At 37.2% G+C, this 23,895-nt stretch overlaps 1 protein-coding gene across 7 annotated transcripts in view; it reads right to left on the reverse strand.

Annotated features, from left to right (window-relative positions):
- HDAC8 (histone deacetylase 8) overlaps positions 1 to 23,895 on the reverse strand; it is a 235,802-nt gene that overhangs the window by 161,728 nt on the left and 50,179 nt on the right. For 5 of the 7 annotated variants that reach the window (XM_047844372.1, XM_047844366.1, XM_047844371.1 and 2 more), the window contains exons 5-8: positions 20,832 to 20,939; positions 5,210 to 5,322; positions 1,110 to 1,187; positions 394 to 502 (exon numbers count right to left, since the gene is read on the reverse strand). In XM_047844372.1, coding sequence (XP_047700328.1) covers positions 394 to 502; positions 1,110 to 1,187; positions 5,210 to 5,322; positions 20,832 to 20,939 — 408 coding nt within the window. The remainder of the gene's footprint in view (positions 1 to 393; positions 503 to 1,109; positions 1,188 to 5,209; positions 5,323 to 20,831; positions 20,940 to 23,895) is intronic. The other 2 variants (XM_047844370.1, XM_047844368.1) reach the window with 1 other exon arrangement.

Below are 23,895 nucleotides of genomic sequence, written 5' to 3' on the forward strand. Positions count from 1 at the left end.
ATTCACACCAGTGGATTGAAGCAGATCTCCATAATGGGAAACTGAAATGAACCTTCTCAGGCTAATGAAATCACATACATACAGGTTTTAGCTAAGAAAGTAGCAGGCAAGGGATAACCCAGGACAGCTTAAAAGCTCTGCTCTTGGGAAGACCTTAATCATATGGGGCAGCAGGTAAGATCAAACCAAGAGTGTGGCTCTGTTCCAAAAACTCAGGTCTCCTACACAAGGGATCAAATAAGTATGCAGTATAGAAAAGTGACATAGGTGTACAGTGGCTCTTTTTTTCTCTCTCAAATTGTTCCTTGAAAATAAGAATTCTGTAAGATTGGGAGCCATTTCATCCTACAGAAATGCAATCCACTTGTTACTGGGCCAGTGTTACTGCCATACCTTTCACAGATGTGGTAATACTTCTCATCCTGTATGCCATCCTGAATGGGCACATTTACACTGTAGTACCGTCCCTTTCCTAAGCCAACATCAGACACGTCACCTGTTCCTGTGAAAGAGAGGAGCGCCATGAACAGTTTTAAGAATACCAGCATGAGACAACTTGAAGGATTCTGATAGGAATGCAAAAGAATAAAAGGCCAAGTAGAAGAACAGTCTTAGATTAATTATGGTTTCTAAGAGTGTGAAATTAAGAAAAACAATATAGAGAAGTAACTGCTGTAAACAATGTTGGGGAAAGAGGAAAACCTTAAGACAATGGGAAAAAACTTAGTTTCCGTTTTGCTAGATCAAGTTAGACAAAAAGATTAACTCCTTTGCTTGACTTTTCATATGCCTTTGATTGATATAATATTAATATATCATTGCACTTATTAGGATGTTAGGAGTTACACAGTTACACTGTCCTATGTGATAAGACAGTAAGTGTAAGTGAGCTGTCTGTTGACAGTCCATAAAAGTCATCTGGAAAAAGAAGCAGTATTATATTCCTCCTATCATTGTTGCCTGAAATGACCTGTGTTAAAATTTTGGATAAAGTAGCACCAATGAAGTATTAATAGCATGTAACTATCCAGATATTAAATATAAGAGATGTATAGAAGAACTGCAGTATTTATTCCTCAGATGTAATACTGAGCACACAGATTACTTGCCTGGGAAAAATCCTGGGGAGAATTTGTGTAGGGACACTGTCATGACTTTAGAGGTGAAACTGAAGGCATCTTCTACACCTAGCAGAGGAAAAAAAAACAGCAGAAGAATCACTTCATATATGCAACTCCCATTTTCAACAACTGAAATGCTAGGAAGTAGCTGTGGGAAGAGAGAGGATAGCAATAATAAAACTAACAAGCTGAGGAATAAAAGGAACAAACCCCTCTAGTCTTTGATCTCTTGTTGGTACAGGATGAGGTAGAACTTTGGCCCCCAGTGAAGTTTTGGGGTTCTTTTTTACATTCATGGAAAGTTATAACTGGACTTCTCCTTTCCAAGCAACAGGATGTCCAGGCTCCCTTAGACAACCTCTTCTAAAGGGTGGGGAAGGCTCAAGCTCAGAATCGAAGCATTATGAACAGAGCTGAATAGAGGACTGGCACCATCTTGGAAGTTTTATGTTTTGTTTTAGTGGTTCCAGTTAAATTCTTGGGATTTTTTTTTTCAAAGAAGTAAAATGTGGCAACCCTTTGAAAAATATGACCAATACAAACATTAGGCATTATGTAGTGAAAACCTAATTATAAAGTGCTTCTCTATGATACAGATTTGGTTATAAATGCAGTTCACCCAAAGTCTAAGGAGCTTATAGTACACTTTTCTTGCTAAAACATGGAAGGCTAAGAGAGTCCCGCCCTTTTCCCTTAATAGTGTCTTTATAACAAAGTTTTAAAGCTTGAAGAAAGATGGTGGTGGGAAGAACTTTTCTAGAAAGTAGTCTCCTTTCCATTTTAACAGAGGCAGAAAATTAGTATAGAGGCCTGGGAGATAGAAGATACAACTCTTATAAGCCACTGCTTATTCAGATAAATGTACTGCCCACCTCCACACCTTTCCTCCCAGAATCACATAGTGTCATACTATATTCAGATAGTCCGTCTGTAAAATGGAGGGACTATTAGCAAATTCATGTACTATCCTTTTTTATATGTCAAATAAAGAAACTGTCGCTGCATTTGCTTAATGTTTTCAGTCTTCATTAGAGGCCAAAAGAGACCTTAGAAAAATATTAACTATATTTGTATATCACAGGCATGTTTGAATTTCCCAAGCCTTATGTTTTGCCCTAGGGAGGCAGTTAAAATCAGTTAAAGGCAGAAACCCATGGGGGAGGGGAAGGAAAAAAAAAGAGGTTAGAGTGGAAGAGAACCAAAGCATAAGAGACTCTTAAAAACTGAGAACAAACTGAGGGTTGATGGGGGTGGGAGGGAGGGGAGGGTGGGTGATGGGTATTGAGGAGGGCACCTTTTGGGATGAGCACTGGGTGTTGTATGGAAACCAATTTGACAATAAACTTCATATATTGAAAAAAAAATTAAAAAAAAATCAGTTAAAGGCTCCAGGCACAAGGCATTAAGTAAACAAAAGAAAACAAAACAAAATATATTAAAATAGCATTTTAACTTAGCGACTGAGGTATTAAACAAGGACAATTCATAACAATCCTGATTATTTATTGATCCAGAAAGGTGGTAACCAATTTACACTTCTATCAGTGATATATGAGGGTTCCCATTTTCTCACACCCTGACTAGCACTGGGTGTTATTATTCTTTTTAACCTTAGGCAGAAAAAATGATCTTGTTTAATTTGCCTTTCTCTGAGTGTTGAGCACTTTTTATGTTTAGTAGCTATTTGTATCTCCTCTGATGGGAAATGCCATTAGGTATTGTTAGCAAATCATACTTTAAAAAAAGGACAGAGACAGATAGCTGGAGGGTATGGGGCTTGGTGTGAAAGAGAACAGTGGTTAGGAAAACAAAAGAAGGTGAAGGAAGGTGAGGACAGGCTAAGAGTGCTTGTGAAGCCACCACAGGATGCTAGTTATGGAATCATGGGAGATTTAAAATGAACCAAATGTGTAAGAGTTTGGAGGCGGGGCAGAGGTCACTGTAAGGGAGGTGCTGAAGAGGGGAAATAAACTGAAATGAAACACACCATAAAAGTTGGCTAAAGCAGGAAACTCTAAATGGTGTAGAAATAACATTGCAAATGGAAAGAACGGTTTCAGGTGACAGTCATTTCATTCTTACATGGTTCAATAGAGTTGATTCTATTCTTGAGCTCTGATACTAATAGTTTGAATTTCATAATCATTCATTCAGTCAACAAATATTTTACTGAACCACTGCTATATGCAGAGTTCTGTTTGTTCAAGCCATTGTGCAGGACAGAAAGAAGTAAACAACTTGATCTCTGCTCTGGAGGAACTGAAAGTTCCTATGGGAGGAGAAGACACAGACACATTAAAGATTTAACTAACAATACAAGACAATATATAATTAAATATCAAATCAGCGATATAAACAATATAGGACTTGAGGAGGGAAGAGAACACTGGGGTTGGAGTAGTCAGGGCAAATCTTCTAGTGTTAGAATTTGAGCTCCTGGGTAGAACTTGGAAGAAAAAGCAAAACTAAATTAGGAAAAAGTAATGCAAAGTCAGAGAGGTGGGAATACTGAGACATGTCTGGGGATCACCGAGTACAGTAGCCTAGACAGGAAGTAGTGAGAGAGGAGACTGGAGAGAGGAGGTAAGGTCTCTTTCAGGCAGACCTCAAAAGACAGGGTAAAGAATATAGACTTTAACTTGAAGATCACTGTTTTTTTTTTAAAGTGTGGCCTGTGGAACAGCCAGAGTGTTGCTAAAATGTAGATCTGGCATTGCATACCAGACTTACTGGATTTGAATATCTGGTGGATGGGGCCCAGAATTCTGCATTTTAAAACAGGCTTCCCAGAGGTCATCTTGCTACATATGCAGGTCTGAGAACCAATGCTATGGGCCAAGAGTTAGCAAACCAAGAGGCAAATATTTTAGGCTTTGCAGAGCCTACATGGTCTCTACTGCACTTTGTTTTCTTTACAACCTTGTAAGAATGTAAAAAAAAAAGTCTTCACTTGCTGGCCATACAAAAACAAGCCATGGGCCAAATGTTACTCTTGTTATAGGCAATAAGGAGTCTCTGAAGGTTTTTGAACAAGGCTGTGTTTTGCATTGGCTAAGTATTCAGATATTTGGTGGACATGGTTCTCAAAGTAGTATGTTGGCTGCTTTAACTCTTTGCCTTTCTCTGTTACCTTTAATTTTCTGTCACCATTCCTTGGTAGCATCCATCTAGGTGAACTCTTTGGGGAGGTTTTCCTCACAAGTTCTTCCTTCTTTTTCTGTTTTGGCAGGAGAGCTGATTCTAGCCTCTGTCATATGCTATTATTTTCCTCACTTATACCTTGATTATGTTAGTTTGTCTCCAAAAATCCCTGGAAACAGGGAAGCAGCAGTCACTGATGTGGGGGAGACTAGGGAATATCCTTAATTAATTTTACCAGCTAAGTGATCCTAGATCAATGGAAGCATCTGGCACACACAGGATGTATTAAAGAAGCAGAGTGTGGGTAACTGTCACTGAAGCTCTACATTGTAGATGGAAAGTACATAGGAGGTTTTGGGTAACATCCTTTTGGTGAAGTCTTCTGAAAGGGCATTAATGGGGTAAGGTGAATCAAGATTCTGCTGCTGTTAAAAGTTAGAGGAGATGCCCTGAGTTTGTGTAGCACTAAATAGTTTAGTAATACAAAGAAAGTGGTGCAGATTCTGATTACTACATGAGTTGGTATCCCTATCAGTGAAAAATTCTGAATGTTATTCCATCATACACTGATTCAATCTTAAGGGAAGCATCAAGATTGTCTAACTGAAGATTTCACTTAGAACCTATGGAAGTGGCCTGAGGGAGGTGACTGAGCACTGAGTATACACTAGACAGGATTTCCACTTCTTAATGTTCTATACTGGAGAAATTTGCTAGTGGAGGAGAGGTGAGGGGAAATTATAAAAACCTGGTATTTTAAAGCATCTTGCTTAGCAAAGAAGAATTACATCAGTTAGAAGATTCTATTCTACCTACTTCAGGATTCTCAATTCTAAAAATTTCAAAAGTAACAGGCATTTATCCTTTTACCAGTCACCTAGAAGCAGCTTCACTGATAAAAACCTTCTGTCCTAGCAGCAAAGCACCTTTGAATGTGAAGGGCTTACCATCTCCATGGTGCAGATCCAAATCCACATAGAGAATACGGTCAAATTTCCGTCGCAATCGTAATATTCCCAGGACAGCATCATTGAGATAACAAAAACCAGATGCTTCATCTCTGTAAGAAAACAAGTTGCTACAGCCAACAGCCAAAAGCAATCCAAGGGAGTCTTTACAGCCAAGGATCTAACCCTTGAGATCTATTCCCTTACAATTCCCCTTTCTTTTAAGAAAAACAAAAATCTACCTACAAAGAATATATAGTAAATTGGCCCAGAGTGATCAGGGGATGAAGTGTTTTGGTAAGCTAAATATTCAGGTGGATTGGTAACATTTTTCATTTAGGATCCCAGATTTTCAAATAATTATAATATTATAACTATATTGGTCAAAACAGAACTTTTCTCTAATGATTCAGGAATGATTTAAAAATCTTGTAGTACCCTGGGCTCATCATGATCAACACTGAATGTCCCTTATAGGACTTGAAGAAAGCTAGAATCTAGAAGGGGCCTTAAAGACCATCTTGCTCAGCCAGATGTAGAAGATGACGGAGACTGGAGTCTGTACTGATCCTATGACATAAACTAGAATTGCTTTCTTTCTTTATTCCTTCCTTCCTTCCTTCCTTCCTTCCTTCCTCTCTCTTCCTTCCTTCCTTCCTTCCTTCCTTCCTTCCTTCCTTCCTCCCTTTCTCTTTCTCCCTTCCTTCATTCCTTCCTTCCTTTCTGTAAGTTTTTTCACTTGTTGCTTTAAAAGCTGAATATAGAATGTACAAACATTCTACATGTGGTTGCCTTTCTGAGGCAGCCTCCTCTAAAGTTATTTTGTTTCCTTCACTAAAATTGTCTTCATTGACTTCACTGGTGTCTTTTCACATTTTTATTGGTGATACTGTGTCACTTTAACCTCTTGTCAACATTAACCTACTCTTTTATTAAGAGTAACCTACTCTTATTAGCCTACTTCTTTTTATTATGTTGCCATTAAGTCTTGCTGAGTAGATGTAAAAAAAAGCATTCTTTTATCATCAAAAGTGTATTATAACTTATTTTTAAGGCCTCATCCTAAATGCTTCAATGTCCTTAGCTTCCACAGACACTTTAAATATCCAGCCCATTTTTTCCCAAGTTCTCCCTGATATTTTAATTGAAATGGAATTCTAAGCATGAGCATCATTTAAAAGAGCATTTTTGGTACTATGAGATTATAAGATCTTTCTAGTACCTACACATTGCATAAAATTCTTCATGAAACCTCGTCCATAATAACATTTCATATTCTGAACAATACCCTGGTTTATAGGCTGAGTCAATGAGACAGGTACATTGGTGAGCAGGAAGTTGGTAAAAAATATCACTAAGCATTGAATTTTCTCATGCAGGTGAATTCAGTGATCACCCAGCAGAAAAAAAAAAAAAAAGAAAAGAAAGAAAGAAAGAAAGAAAGAAAGAAAGAAAGAAAGAAAGAAAGCAAAGCAAAGCAAAGCTTGGCCTTAGATACGCAACCAGGAAGAAACCAATAAGAGAAAAAGATTTGCCCACCCATGAATTATTTGTAAATAAGAGGTAAATATGTGACTTTGAAAGTTTTTGGATGCTATTTTCCAATTATGAAAAGCTTACATTTTATAAGTCTACTGTTTAGCATATCAAAAAAGAGAAACATCAATAACTTTTGGATAGGTGAGATGGAACATTAAGTGTTAGGCAGAAAGAGTAGCATACAGCATAGGGAATATAGATAATATCGTAATAACTTCATAAGGTGACAGACTGTAACTAGACTTATTCTGGGGATCATTTCATAATGTATAAAAATGTCAAATCACTATCATGTACACTTGAAACCAACAGGACATCGTATGTCAATTATACTAAAATAAAAAGTGAATAAGAGGAGGGAGATGGGGAGGAGGAGAAATACAAATCAATATAGGACATATTTTTTCCCCTCAGAGCCTATAATTAAGTTAGGGAGACAAGTCATAAGTACAGAAAAACAAAACCAAAAAACAAAGAAAGCAATCAGAAATAACATGGCATATAAAGAAGAATACTTGCCTCTAAAAGACTCCTGGCCCCCTTTCTTTCCTTTGAGATGTTCTTTGTTAATGAACATCCTCCCTATCCTGATAGTTTGAATAATAATAATGATGACGATGTTGTCTGTAATTCAGAAAGGTCTTTGCATGTAATATTTTCCTAATATTTTCTTAAAGGAGCTCTATTCTCATTAGATTATATAAATAACTGCTTACATAAGTAGAATCTTCCTAAAATTTTCAGAAAATAAGGACATTAAACTTCAAGACTTTTAATATGCTAAAAGTATTCCTATAGAAACAAACTCTGTTGAATTTAAGAATTCAAGTTGGCATAATTTAGGTAAGTCTTTGGTAGATAAGACTGATTTAATAAATTTGGTTTACTAAAATCAGCTATGACTTTTCTAATTTATACATGTTAAGTATAATATACATGTAGATTTTTATTCTACTTAAATATATTCTTCCTAAATTTATACAGGTTCATTAATTAATTGAGCTAACATTACCTCTACTAAATGTTTGAGACTATGACAAACAAATTTGTTTAGATTAATTGAGTCATTATTGTGATGAACTTTATTTTAACAGTAGTTATGTTTTGTAGTATGTCAGCTTGAAGATAATTTATAAGATCTTTAGGTAACTGAAAACTTTGGGTGGTATTAAACTGAGTTAATTAATGGATATTCATTAGATCCCTAGACCATTTCTAACTAAGAGAATGCATTAATTGCTAGGCATAATTTCGGGTTTATATGCTTTTGCTTCTTATTTTTACATCCTACAGAGAAACTGCATGTATTTGGTTCGGTTAATGAACATGTTCTTTTTGGCCACTTACAGAAGTTGTACTATAAAGGATGTGTATGCATATAGAAATTGGTAGAAGATTCATAGAAAGGGAATTTTATTTGTTGAGATCAAAGTTGGCTAAGGTTTGATGGGCTTATTAGATTTCCAAAAATAACTTCAATATTAAATATTATACTGATGCAAAACTAGAATTTGCTTTTCATTTTAACATGCTATTTTTTTTTGATTATTTGTCTTCTCTCAAATAACAGGTTGTAAAGGTTTTGCTTCACTAAGTAATGTTCCTCAATAAAAAAAGATTTTGTGTCTTACTAGAATAACCTTATATGGTTTATGTTGACTTTATGATGTCCTTGGTTATTTAAGGAAACAAAGACTTTTTTCTTAGGAAAAAGATGAGGTTCCTTATAGTCATATTGCATCCTATGTTTATGCTAAAAATCTTTTATAATCATTGTGGTTAAATAGGGAACCAAGTAGTATTTTTCAGTAATCCATCAACTTATCTTAATCAAATCTTGGAAGGCCCTAGAAAAATCACCAAAGGGTTTGTTCTTTCACTTTATAAAAAGAGATGTTCTAGAAATAATTAGGTTTATTTGATACATTACTATTGATGAGATGCATGGGAAGAGTTGCCACATCAGAAGAGATGTTCAGCCTTCCCTAGGTGAAACTGGTATAGGCAAAATATTATTAATATAAGTATTTCAGAAATTGTATGTTGTATAGGAAATTCCTAAAGATCCTTCTGTGTCGTCACTGGCCATGATATGTTTCTATTTATCAGAGTCCTTGCGCTGCTTTGCCAGATATTAGTTGACTACAGTATACAGTTTTCAATAATTTAAACATTTTTTAAACATTAACTTCATCTCAACTTTGCTTCTTTATTTTGAATCTAGCATCTACTAGGCCATTAGTTTCAATTGGGGAATTCTTAGCACTTACCTACAGAATTTTATTAATCTATAGATACTCCAGTTTACTGAATCTCTTTACTTGATATTCTTGATATGCTTTGGGTATATTCTAACTATATGCTCAGTATATTCATGGTATATTATTATTTAAAGTTAACCTGACGTGTTCCTGAGAGCACTTGCAATCAGGTACAAGCCAGAGTGCTTCATCTTCAACAAAGAAAGACTATCTCAGAGCCCCATGGAAAAGGATTTTTGCCAAGTATTGTTGAGTACAGGCTTTTTATGGTATAGTGTAAACAACGTTGAGACCATACCAGTGAACTGAATCAGGACTTCAAGAACTCTAGTTGAGAAGTCAATGGGTTAGTGAGACTGTTAATGCAAGGTCGAGAGGAACAAGAACTAATTATATAGGCCTGAATCAGACTGATGAGGGCTGATTGTGGATTTTGTTTAGAATATTGCGGATGTTTTAAAGCAGACAGACCCATGAATACAGAGAACAAACTGATGGTTGCCGGAAGGGAGGGGGCGGGGGGTGGGCAAAATGGGTGAAGAAGAGTAGGAGGTACAGGTTTCCAGTTGTGGAATGAATAAGTCATGGGAATAAAGGGCACAGCATAGGGAATGCAGTCAGTGATATTGCAATAGTGTTGCATGGTGACAGATGGTAGCTACACCTGTGAACATAGCATAACCTATAGAGTTGTGGAATCACTAAGTTGGACACCTAAAACTAATGTAAAATTATATGTCAACTATGTTTCAATTTAAAAAAAGAATATTGTTGATGTTTCAGTGTTCTATTTTCTTTTTAAAAAAAATTTTAATGTTTACTTATTTTTGACAGAGAGACAGAGCACGAGCAGGGGAGGGGCACAGAGAGCGGAAGACACAGAATCCAAAGCAGGCTCCACACTCTGAGCTGTCAGCACAGAGCCCAACGCAGGGTTCAAACTCTCGAAATGTGAGATTATGACCTGAGCAGAAGTTGGACACTTAACTGACTGAGCCACCTAGGCGCCCCTTAATGTTCTATTTTCTGGATGTATAGGCAACTCATTTCTCTTTTCTCTTATGCTATCTATAACTCATAATCATTTAGTAAGCCATGCTTTTGCAAACAGAAATGACACACTTACAAATGATATCTTAATTCTTCCTGCCTGAGCCCTCCAGGATTCAGAAACTCTTATTGAGCACTCTTACTTCCATAGCAATGTAATTATCTGCCTAAGTTCAATAATAACTATCTGTCCCACCTGTTATCAGGACATGATTGGAAAACATTGGTTATATATCCAAGGCCTTGCCTGGAATGTCATATTTGTGAATGATGCTCACTGAATCAGATATGATCAGACACTTTTAAAGAACTAAGGTTGACTTCATTGAGCAATGCATCAAAGCCCTCTTGGAAAAACTAGCTTGGTACCTGGTACCTGGCTTACAGAGTTCCCAGCCTTACAAGTGAATAAGGAAGGTTACTTCCTGGCAGGCCCTGGAAACTTAGGATATTCTGGGGACCCCAAGAAGAGAGAAGAGAGACCCCAAGAATTGTCCCAAATTTATAATTACTGCAGGTAAAATCTTCTTAGCTTGGCTTCCTAGCTGTAATAGGCTTTTAAAACACCAAAGTGAGATTTATTTTTTTTTTAATGTTTATTCATTTTGAGAGAGAGAGACAGAGAGTGTGTGTGTTGGGGGGGAGGAGCAGAGAGAGAGGGAGACACAGAATCTGAAGCAAGCCCCAGTCTCTGAGCTGTCAGCACAGAGCCCAACACAGGTCTTGAACTCACAGACCATGAGATTATGACCTGAGCTGAAGTCGGATGCTTAACCAACTGAGCCACCCAGGCCCCCTCAAAGTGAGATTTTCTATGAAAACTTCCAGCAAAACAAGCTTAAGAAGGTCTATATGGTAAGTTACCATTCTTGCTACAACTATATAAATAATCAGGCTAAATCTAATGAGGCCAATTTTTATTTTTAAATAATTTTGATTAAGGTTAAATCTACACAATATTAAATAACCATTTTATTTATTACTTTTAAATTATTTATTAAGTAATCTCTTAAGTAATCTCAATGTGGGGCTTGAACTCATGACCCCGAGATCAAGAGTCACATGCTCTCCAGACTAAGCCAGCCAGGCACCTCTCAAATAACCATTTTAAATTATATAATTCAGTGGCATTTAGTACATTCACAGTATTGTGCAACTTCCACCCCAATTTAGTTCCAAAACAGTTTCACACCTCAAAAGAAAACTCTGAACTAATTAAGCAGTCATTCCCTACTCTTCCCTCCCCCTAGATCCTGATAATTACCAATCTACATTCTGTCCCTAAGGATTTACCTATTCTTGATATTTCATGTAAGTGACATCATACCATATGTGATTTTTTGTGTCTGGCTTCTTTCTCTTAGCATAATGTTTTGGGGTTCCTCTATGTTGTAGCATATATCAGTGCTTCATTCCTTTTTATGGCTGAGTAATATTTCATTGTACGTATATACCACATTTTGTTTATACATTCATCCATTGATGGACATTTGGGTTGTTTCTACCTTTTAGCTATTGTGAATAGTGCTGCTATGAATACTTGTGTACAAGTATTTGTTTTGAGTATCTGTTTTTTTTTAACATATACTTAGAACTGAAATGCTAGAACATATGATAATTCTACATTTAACTTTCAAGGACAGCCAAGCTGTTTTCTACATTCCCACCAGCAATGTGCAAGAGTTCCAATTTCTCCACATCCTCATCAACACTTGTTATTTTCTCTTTTTCTTTCTTTCTTTCTTTCTTTCTTTCTTTCTTTCTTTCTTCTAATTCTAGCCCTCCTAGTGGGTGTGGGTGTGAGTTTGATTTGCATTTCCTTAATGACTAATGATGTCAAACATCATTTTGCATGCCTGTTAGCCATTTGTATATCTTTTCTGGAGAAATGTCTATTCAAGTCCTTTGCTCATTTAAAAAAATTTTTTTAATGTTTATTTTTTAAAGACATAGAGCATGATTGGGGGAGGGGCAGAGAGAGAGGGAGACACAAAATCTGAAGCAGGTCCCAGGCTATGAGCTATCAGCAGAGAGGTGAACTGCGAGGTCATGACCTGAGCCAAAGTCAGATGCTCAACCAACTGAGCCACCCAGGTGCCCTGTCCTTTGTTCATTTTTAAATTGAGCTTTTTGTTCTTGAGCTTTGTGAGATCTTTATATATTCTGGATACCAGACCCTTATCAGATATATAATTTGCAAATATTTTCTCCCATTCTGTAGGTTGTGTTTTCACTTTCTTGATAATCTTCTTTGATACACAAAAGTTTTTAATTTTGTTGAACTTCAATTTATCTATGTTTTCTTTTGCTGCCTCTGGGACCAGCCTTATCTTGAGTTCAAGAATAATCTTCCTTTGAGATTATCTTTGATTAGAAGGGAGGTGGCTGTTTAGAGAAATTTTGTGTTTCAAAGGAAAACTCTATGTCATCTATAGCACAGGATTTCAGGTTATCAGAATATAGTTATTGTTTTTGAGCTCTCATCTCTTTATAAACTGCAGGTTACTGATAAGTATGCAAACTTTGTCTTCTGTGGTAGAGAAGTAATTGACTTCCTTCCTCATGCGGAAGAACCAGTTTTGGTATCTCTTTGCAAATTGGACTGGACTCTGTTATCGTGCCCAAATTGTTGATCCTTCCTAAATTATCTATTCTTCCAGTTTTCTTCAATATCTGGCTAATATCCTCCAAGCTAACTTTTCCAACTTTTCTTCCTCCCTTCTGACTTGGAGTCATCAAGAGCTAAAACTTGAATGCTCAAGTCCCTATCAGGACCCTATGTTGCCTTACAGCTTGGTGTCTTCTCAGGATCTGAAGCAGCCCTGTAAGCTAAAGCCCGTTGACTTGATATAAATCTGAAAGAACTGGTCATGGGGTGCCTGTGCGGCTCAGTAAGTTGAATGCCTGACTCGATTTTGGCTCAGGTCATGATCCTAGGATTGTGGGACTGAGCCCCCCATTGGGTTTACATTGAGCATGGAGCCTGCTTTGGATTCTCTCTTTCTCTCTCTCCCTCTACCCCTCTCCCCTGCTCACATTCTCATTCTCTCTAAGATAAAAAATAAAAATAAAAAAGAACTGGTTACCACAGCAGACCATGTATGACTGGAATTCTCCTTGAACAAGCTGCCACCTACAATATGAAGGATGTCTGAAGAGATGCTAAGGTTGTGCATGTCCTTATATGAGAAGTAACCTAGACTATGAACAGTGTCACCAAGAGTGCTGACATCTTAGCTGTATGAGTGGTGCTGCAAAACAAAGATTTTCCTCCATTGATGTCTTAGAATCCACTTGACTGGTTACCTTTCAGGGTTCAGTTCTTGCTTGGCTCTTTAATATAAATTTTTATATCAATTTTTTTCTATTTTAGTCTTCCTTCTTTTAAGATGTGTGAGCTCCAAACCCTAAAACAACTGACTTTAGCCACTATCTCTCAACAGATGGTTCAACTGGTTTTAAAGGATCAGCACCAAGAGTGCTAAAGACGCTGCCCTCACTATACTTGGGAAGTTTACAATCGCCTCTGAGTTGCTTGAGGATAATACTTGTCTTGACCAAAAGGGGAAAATGACAGTGTTGAAGTTTATCTGAGCCATGTGCTCCCCAGAAAGCAGTAATGTTTAAGAACGCTGCCCTCATCTGTTTTCCAGGAAAAGGTGAATTTCAAGGTACCATCTTACCCTGGCATATTATTCTAAATAAGACTCATCTCCATCTTTCCTAATGACTCCCATAAGACTTGCAGATGACTCCCTTGTTTACCTGTCTCTGTAAACCCCCATACTCCCTTATTTTTCTGTGATGTATTCCTCATTAATAAATATTCTACCTATAACTGAATAAAATCATTCCCTCATCGTCTGGGGCTTTTCTCTTTCACATCATCAACACAAATGTATCTACAGGATAGACCAGGTTTAGCAAACAAACTTCTGAAAACTCTGAGAAATGTGTCTGCAGCTTTGTGGTTAGGCAATTTTTTAAAAAAAGTAAGCTCTACATCCAACATGGGGCTTGAACTGATGAGATCGAGAGTCTTATGCTCTAGTGACTTGAGCCAGCCAGGTGCCCCCAGGCAATTTTTTTCTTTACCAGAAATATCTAGCTTCTTAAATGCCCTGGTGAACCATAAATCACAAAGCCATTTTTTTTTTAAAGAAAAAGCACAGGGCTCAGTCAACTGCATTTGCTCATATGTATTTGCTGTTTCCATGTCCATGAGGCCAGAGATCAGGGATGCTTGGATCATGAATGACATTAAGACTTTTTAAAAACATTGGTTGGTTATCTCACCCAGACAGAGCCAGATACCTGCATTGTTCAACAGCTGAACTGTTACTGGCAAAGATTTTGCAACATTTTTTTTTCAGTCCTGGTATCAAAATTCAGCATCATAGATTTCCAGTGTTTCCTTATTTGGCCCTACCTATTTTCTCTTTTAGTGTTAGCATAACTTACAATGCTTTTACTTTCATTGTAGCTATCTTGAAACCAGTTGGTAGTATGGTTTGGCTTTTCTCTGTTGTTGGCATATAATAAAAATAATAGGCAACATTTATTGAGTGATTATCCTGTGCCAGGAACTGTACTAGGAGCTCTCAATATGTTAATCAATTTTCACAGCAGCCCTGTGAGGTAGATACTGTTATTATTTCCATTTTACAAATGAAGAAACTAAAACAGAGAGATTAAGTAATTTGTCCAAGGTCACACAGTTAGAAGTGGTTGATCGTGAATTTGAATTTGGGCAGTCTGGCTCTTTTGCACAGAAGTTTAATCACTGTTAAATAGTTTTGATATCATTCTATCAACATTTATTGCTTTTACTCTTTCTCATATAATTTCCTCCACTTCCCCTTCATGCCTATTCCCCTTTCATCATTTCATTTATAATATTGGTGAAATTAATCTGTCTTGTCAGTTTTCTCCTACCTCTTCAGTTGTCTTTCATGTACTGCTTTACTACTTTTTCTGTTTGCCTCTATCCCCTTTTGCCATTTTCTGATATGAATTTAAAGGTTGTTTGGCCAAAAAAGAACTACCACAGATCCTTCTAGTAGAAATTTTTCTCTCCAGATTCCTCCTTCAATAACACACCAAACTTCAATCATTTCAACTTTCTGATTATTTGGATTTGGGATAAATGAGTTTTTAAAAATCCCCCTGGGGCACCGGGGTGGCTCAGTCAGTTAAGTATCCAACTTCAGTTCAGGTCATGATCTCACAGTTCAGGAGTTTGAGCCCCCCCATCAGGCTGTGCTGACAGCTCAGAGCCTGGAGCATGCTTCAGGTTCTGTGTCTCCCTCTCTCTCTCTGCCCCTCCCCTGCTTGCACTCTGTCTCTGTCTCTCAAAAGTAAATACATTAAAAAAAAAATTCCCCCAAAAGGCAAGGCCAATTCAGCTACTGGCCTAGCACCTTTGGACTTAGAATTTATACAGAATAATGTGTGAAAAAGGATTAGGTCGAGAAGGCTCTACTTGTTAATAGAAACAAATCCATTAACTATGTGACCAAACTGAAAATGTTATCCAGGAAATAAATGTGACAGCAGCATTATTCTACGCAGTTCTCACTCTTTCCACACCATTTGGCATGATAAGCAGTCACTATTAAAGACAAATGAGGGGTGCCTGGGTGGCTGAGTCGGTTAAGCATCCAACTTCAGCTCAGGTCATGATCTCACAGTTTGTGAGTTTGAGCCCCGCATCGGGCTCTGTGCTGACAGCTCAGAGCCTGGAGCCTGCTTCAGGTCCTGTGTCTTCCTCTCTCTCTACCCCTCCCCCACTTGTGCTCTCTCTCTCTCTCTCTCTCTCTCTCTCTCAAAAATAAATAAACATTAAAAAAAATAAAAGACAAATGAAGGCTTGGGAGAGTAGATATAAGGTAATATTTCCCTGAAAATGAATCAAGCAAAGTGACTATGAATTCTGGGCACCTGGGGGGCTCAGTTAAGCATCTATTCTTGATTTTGGCTTAGGTCATGACCTCATAGTTGGTGTGATCAAGTCCTTCATGGGGCTCTGCACTGACAGCACAGAGCCTGCTTGGGATTCTCTCTCTCTCTGCCCCATGTGCTCTCTCTCTCTTAAAAAAATAAATAAACATTAAAAAAAGTTACTATGAATTCATTATGGTGAAAAGTGCTTAGAAGGCAACTTTCAGAATTCATGGACCATATTTCACTTTGGATAATTATATAGACCAAGGTAAACTAGTGGGAAAAGTGTAAAACAGTTCTATTTACCACCAGGAATCTTAAGATAGTTTATAAACAAAACCTAACATTTGCACTACATAACAAAGTGGTGAGTAGGTCCCTGGTAATTGCTGTAAGATTAATTCAGTAAGGGAATTAATTGAATAGACAGGTAATGATGAACTAAATTCACTTGTTTCCTTTAGACATACAAGGTCTCATTTTTCTGCATCTAAACTTTTTAGCATGTTTTTCTCTGATGACAGGTAGAATTTTCCTGTTCTAAAATATGATTTTATTCAGTAAAGTATAGATTAGCAAATCAAAGTCTTCACTTGGCTAGTGAATTTTTCTTTTATATTACTTTGCTTTTAGGGAAATAAATAAATAACAGGAAACCAAACAATTTCCAAAAGTAATCTCCCAGTGTATACCCCAGCTTCAGCCAAGATTTAGTCAATATCCACTGCTTTGGAAGGTCTTTTTCAACTAGAATCAAGAGTGCAGAAACACTGTGTAATTCTAAGTGATAGTAGCAAGATTCAATCAGGTCCTGTCTACTGTGCTTACTAAGGCAGAAATCTATGGATGCACTTTTATAAAAGGTTAAAGAATATGTATTAAACAAATAAAAAATCTGATGTAACTGTTCCCTAACCAGAAAATTCAATTAATCAGAATATTTCATTCCTGAGCATTCTGGTTAATCAAAAATATTACTTTTTACTTTAAACTTTTGATTAATGAACTTAAAAACCTCAGTGCCTTAGACATTAATACAGAGTTGAGGAATTAAATGTACTCTCTTCCTCCACAAGAAAAATAACATTTTATGTATAATTGATGGAAGTTGTGCCTGCTCAATGTTTCCAGTTAAATAGAAAAAACACAAAACACTGGCAAAGCAGCTGTCTCAGGCTTAATATATATGTATTTGTATTTCTGCACCTGGTCTTGGCACACAAGATGACTATCTCAGGAGCCAAAGACTTTATGTGCTTGCATCCCCAACTACGAAATATACCCCATTAAATTGGCTGGAGTTTATATTAGGTGTGGATAGGAGGAAATGCCATTCTGCTCAGGGAACTGATCACAACCTCTGCCAAATCAGGAGAGAGAGAAGAGTGCTTGCTTTCAAAATGCAGGGAATGCTTTCAGACTTTCTGGCTTCTGCTGATGCAGATCTTGGATAATTTTTTGACATACAAGAAAAACATGTGGGAGCTCCTTAAATGTCCTCTTCATCATAGGATTAAGCCCCTTTACAAAGTTTTACCATGTATTACTGAAATTGTTCAAACCTTGGATGAAAAACATTTAGGTTGTTGTCAAGTTATGCCTACATTAATTATAATACCCAAAAGACAAAACATAAAAAGTTGAGCATTATTTTTACATTTTTCTGCAACAAATGACTATATTTTGAAATTTTATTCACAATTAAAAATTTATTCACTATATATGTGTATATATATATATTGTGTATATATATATATACACAATATATATATTCTACTCAACATTTTTCAGCTGTAGATTGTGACTTCCTAGCAAAATGATAATTATTTCTATTTTATATAGAGGGAGGTTTTGTAATTTACCTCATATTTATAAGAAGGTGTCAAACCCAAGGCAGGAAGTAAAGGGGTACTCATAGACCTAGTTGAACAAGACTTGGAATCTTTTTGGCCACTCCTAGAAAATCAGCCCTGAAATATAACGTTGCTACCAGTCCCAAGTAGAACCGTGGCCTTCTTCTGATACCTCAGTCTCAAGCAGTTTGCCTAAGAGGGGACACTGTATGTAATCAGTCTGCAGGAAGGTGCTGAGGACTCATTCTGTGCTCTGTCTCTATACTAGGGGTTGTGGACAATGCAAGGTGTCCTGGACCCCGCCCTTCTAAAGATTATGACTGAGTTGAATCAAGCTGTAAGATAAAACACATTTAAAAAACCATAAGGTGTGCATGAAAAAGTGTTAAATTATACAGTATAGACTATACTTCTCTCAATTTCCAACTACCTAGACCTAACCTGGAGGCTTTCTTCTAAGAGGCTCAAAGGACATATGATCTTATTTACTCTCATTGGCTCCATGTGAAGTAAGGAAAGAAATGGCTATTCCTCCTTTACAGTTGAAAAACAAAAATGATTTATATCCCAGGATCCTTAGGGAATTGGCCACATACTGTGGAGTTCTCAGTAGTGCTATGTTCCTCCCAGTGTTCCCTCCCTATCACACACTTTACACTGCTCGTTATAACTTTCTAGAGCACAATTCTGACAATGTCACTACCCTGCTTAAAAACCCTCAATGAGTGTGCATGCCTATAAGAAAAAAGATCCTTTCTTTAGCATAGTACACAAGGCCCTTCGTAGTCTTGTCTCTGCCTACTTCTCAAGCCTCTTACCTCACCATTCCCCTTAACAACTTAACCACATTAAACTTTTCCCTCTATCCCAAACATAATATATTCTTTAAGTCTCTGGGGCTTTGCACATATGTAGTCTTGGATGTTGAATGACTTCCATCTCCTCTGACAGCCTTTTACCCATCTTTTAAGATCTGGCTGGGAAGATGGCCCTGAAGTTCCACTTTCCTTTCCCAGGCAAAGAAAGTTGATTCCTTTTTTGTACTCTGGCAGTTTATTCAAACCTCTACCATAGTACTTATCAAACTGTCTTGCAATGATTACTTCATGTACCTCTCTCCTCTACAAGGCTATAAACTCTTTGAGAGCAAGGACTGTATCTCTTATTCATCTTTACCTTCAATAGCTAGCACAGTGCTTGGCTCATGGTGGGCTCTAAAAATATATTTTTGTTTCAGAGTATTTATGGAATGATGAAATGCCTTAAGAATGGAGAAAAGGATTCATATTATTTACCTTGAATAAAAGAGAAAAATAATGTTCAGATTATACATTTACAAATTCAAATGTGATAAACTAGAAAAACATTGGACTAATAATTGGGCTGATCAGTACCCAATTCAGAGTCCATGACTCATTGCTCCCCTCCATCCCCCCCCCCCCCCCCAGAACAAACAAACAGAGAAACAAAGCATGGATTTAGGCAGAAGCTGGTCCTGGATCTAGAGACATGTCATTAGCCTTATTTTTAATTTTAATTTGTGATAAAACAGGGAGCTTTGCATTAAATATATCCAAAAAATAAAGTTAGATGCAGTACTTTTGTTTGGTAGAACAAAAAACTGAAGTCACTTAAAATTGAAATGACTTGAATCAATTGGAAAAGTGGGTGGATATCACTCTGATGAAATTTAATATGGAAACCAAGAAGGTAATTCACTGATGTGAAATAAATAAAGAGAGTGGAAGATATACTGTAAGGTCATATTTTAAGTGGTTCTGAGTACTGCAGCACAGGATTCAGTGAGACTGATAGGAAATTGCACAGACCATCTTGATGTGTAGCATCAAGATAAGTCTATGAAATAAACACCTTATTTAACTCATGGTGAGTGCCTCAAACCAATGGACAGGTTTTAAATGTAGAAAGAATCATTTGGTGGTAGATTTGCCTTTGTAGTGACAAAACATATGCACAAGTGGTGATTGCTGTCAGTAGTGTCATCCTTGAATACTGAAGACAGAGGTGTAAAAATGGCATGATGGAATATCAAGATACGCATGTTCAGGCATAGATCAGATTTGTAGTTCTTTTTAAGTAAGCTCTATGCCTGATGTGGGGCTTGATTTCACAATCCCGAGACTAAGAGTCACATGCTTTACTGACTGAGTCAGCCAGGTGTCCTAGATCTGTAGTTTTCAAACTTCTCTTAAGCAGCAGACTATTTATTTTTTCAAGTGAAATTTTATGTGGAATCCCAATATAGAAAACAAACAAAATCAAGACTTTTCTGGTTGAAGCGTGAGTAGGGGGTGGACACTTGGGTGGTCCAGAACCCTGTATATTCAGCTACCATTTTACTTCCTGTAGTTCCCACTGAGGCATCTTACGGAATCCTGGGATAGATGCTGTGGAAAGGTTTCTATATGGAGAGAGAGGTTAGAATAGATGACTTCTAGTTCTGACTCTGAAAGACTATAATATGATAATCCTCTCTCTAATATTCAAGATCAGTCAGGAAATCAGGATTTTATTCCACTTATGGAAGAGTCCAGTAGAGGTCAATACAAACAACTAAGGGTTTGAGGAATAATGTTAATGATTACTTATTGGGTGCAGGTAACAAAAGAGGTTTTTCCCTTCCTTCCTCCCTCAACATACAAATTTGTATTCAGCACTCACTCTGTCTTACACTCTGGGAATAAAGAGGAACAGATAATACAGATAATAACCTATTCTCAAGGACTTCACAGTGTGTGTGTGTGGGGGGGGGGGTATGTGGAAGCAGATGAAAAATACAAAAACAAACAAGCAAACAGCATACTGTGACAAGCAACATTACAAAAATAACACACAGTAATGTGATAGAGAATAACAGAGTGTGTGTGGGGGGGCTACTTCAGATAGGTTGGTCAGGAAAGATTTTCTGAATAGGTGATATTTAGACAAAGACCTGAAAAGTGAAACGAAACTCACCCATACTGAGATGGAGAAGTCTTCCAGGCAGAGAGAGCAGCATTGCAAAAGCTCTGAGGCAGGAAAGAACTTCCTTGGCCTATTTGAGAAGCTGAAAGGCCAGTGTGGCTGGAACACAGTTAATGAAGGAGAGTGGTACAAGATGAGTTCTGATGGGACCAAATCACAGGGGCCATCACAAGGAATTTGGACTTCATTCTCAGTGAGATAGGAAGCCTTTGGAGGGTTTTGAGCAAAGGAGGGGTAGGATCTGATTTAAACTATATTCTACAAAGGGATGTTGTATAGGTGATCGCTAGCACAAGGAAAATGGGCTAAACTGCATCAGGAGAAATTTGGTAACATGGAGGAAATTTGGAAGAATTGTTGCCAAGAAAGGTTGAAGAGTTTTATTTAATGGTACAAAGCTAGTTTCTTGGCATAATTTAACAAGCAGCCAGAAAGATAATTTCTTTAGTCTTCTTACAGTTGTTGGCTTTGACAATTTACCCTTGGTGTCACAGTCACTGGGAGAGCTGAGGCTCGTATTTAAGTCTCCTCTCAATGCTCCTTTCACTAAATTAATTGCTTCTAAATTGCTTATAGCAAAGCAGTGAAAGATGGCAAAAGGCAGAAAATACAGTACTTCCTTTTTAAAAGACTCCTGAAAATGTGATTTTTCTCTGTAAAAACCTACCTTAGTACTTACTTATGAGTTAGTTTACTATGGTAAACTACCTTAGCCAGTTTCCTCCTAGAATCTGAACCTCAAATCCCAAACTTAAACCAGTCTGACCACCTGTTTTTTCTGTGACCACCTGTTTTTTCTGGGTAGCATGGCCAAGTGCTAGTGGAACAAACCATGTAACTGCAGATGTACACCATTACACATTTATGGTTCCCAATCACAGATGGGCCTGCAAGCCTGCTCAGTAGTCATTTACTTGTACTTGTCTCTTTCTAAGGCCTTACAATGGATACTACAAACTCACTAAGACCCAAGACCTCCTGATCAAAATTCCATCACATTCAAAATAAAATCCAACATCCTACCATGGTCCACAAGGCGTTGCACGATGTGGCCTTTACCAATTTCTCTGTCCTCTCCTGCCACTGTCCCCATTACTGACTTTGCTCCAGTGGCACTGGCCTTCTTGCTGTTCCTAAGAACATCAAATGGATAATGGTGTGCATCTGCAGTAATATGGTTTGCTTTTGAGAAACTGCCAAATTGTTTTCCAAAGTGGCTGTACCATGCTGCATTCCCACCAGCAATGTATGAGGGTTCTAATTTCGCCTGTCCTCACGTGCATTTGTCATTATCTATTTGATTGTAGCCATCCTAGTGGGTGTGAAGTGGTATCTTATTGTAGCTTTGGTTTGTACTTCCTTAATGACCAATAATGTTGAACATCTTTCCATGTGCTCATTGGCCATTTGTGCATCTTCTTTGGATAAACATCTATTCAAATCCTTTGCCCATATTTTAACTGGGCTATTTGTCTCTTTATTGTTGAGTTGGAAGAGTTCTTTATGTATTCTGGACACAGGCCTCTGGTCAGATACAGGCACACTCGTTTTATTACGCTTTACTTTATTGTGCTCCACAGATAATGCCTTTTTTTTTTTTTTTTTTTTTTTTTTTTTTTTACAAATTGAAGGCTTGTGGAAATAGTGGAGAACTAGAATTAGAAGTGGAGCCTGAAGATGTGACTGAATGGCTGTGATCTCATGATAAAACTTTAATGGATGAGCAAAGAAAGTGGTTTCTTGAGATGGAATCTACTCCTGGTGAAGATGCTGTGAAGATTGTTGAAATGACAACAAAGGATTTAGAATATTACAGAAACTTAGTTGATAAAGCAGTGGCAGGTTTTGAGAGGATTGACTCTAATTTTGAAACAATTTCCACTGTGGTTAAAATGCTATCAAAAAGCCTCACATGCTAGAGAAATTGTTGAAAGGAAGAGTCCATATATGTGGCAAATTTCATCACTGTCTTATTTTGAGAAATTGCCACAGCCACCCCAACCTTCAGCAATGACCACCCTGATCAATCAGTGGCCATCAACATTGAGGCAAAACCCTCCACCAGCAAAAAAGATTATGACTCACTGAAAACTCAGATGATAGTTAGAATTTTTTTAGCAATAAAGTATTTTAAAATTAAATATATACATTGTTTTTTTTTAGACATGTTATTGCAAACCTGGTAGACTACAGTATAAACATACATTTTATATGCACTGGGAAACCAAAAAATTCATTTGACTCACTTTATTGTGATATTTGCATTCTTGCAGTGGTCTGGAACTGAAGCTGCAATACCTCTAAGATATGCCTGTACATGATTTGCAAATGTTTTCTCTCATTCTATTGCTCTTTTTACTTTCTTGATGGTTTCCTTTGAAGCCCCCAGGAATTTAACTTTGGGGAAGTCCAATTTATTTATTTTTTTCTTTTCTTGCTTGTGCTTTTGGTGATATATCTAAGAAGGTTTTGCCTAAGCCAAGGTTATGATGATTTACTCCTATGCTTTCTTCTAAGAGTTGTATAGTTTTAGCTCTTACATTTAGGTCTGTGGTCTATTGTAAACTGTTATGTATGGTACAAAGTAGAGGTCCAAATTCATTCTTTTGCATGTGGATCCAGCTGTCCCAGCACCATTTGTTGAAAACACTATTCTTTCCCTATAAATGGTCTTAGTACCTTCATCAAAAATCAATTGACCATAAATGTGAGGATTTGTTTCTGGACTGTCAATTCCATTATTCCATTGATCTATATGTCTATCCTTATGCCAGCACCACACTGTCTTGATTATAGTGTGAGTCCTCCAACTTTGTTCTTTCTCAAGATTGTTTTGGCTTTCTGTAGCTCTCCTGCATTTCCATATGAAATTTAGGATCACCTTGTCAATTTGTACAAAAAGCCACCTAGGATTTTGGTAGGAATTGTGTCGAATCTGTAGATCAACTTGGGAGTATTGTCATCTTAACAATATTACGTCTTCTCATCAATGAACATGGGATCCTACTACACATTATTTACATGATTCACAGTTACAAGGAACTAATATATAACA

This window comes from Prionailurus viverrinus, chromosome X (genome assembly GCF_022837055.1).
Source record: "Prionailurus viverrinus isolate Anna chromosome X, UM_Priviv_1.0, whole genome shotgun sequence".
In the NCBI taxonomy this organism is placed as follows: domain Eukaryota; kingdom Metazoa; phylum Chordata; class Mammalia; order Carnivora; family Felidae; genus Prionailurus; species Prionailurus viverrinus.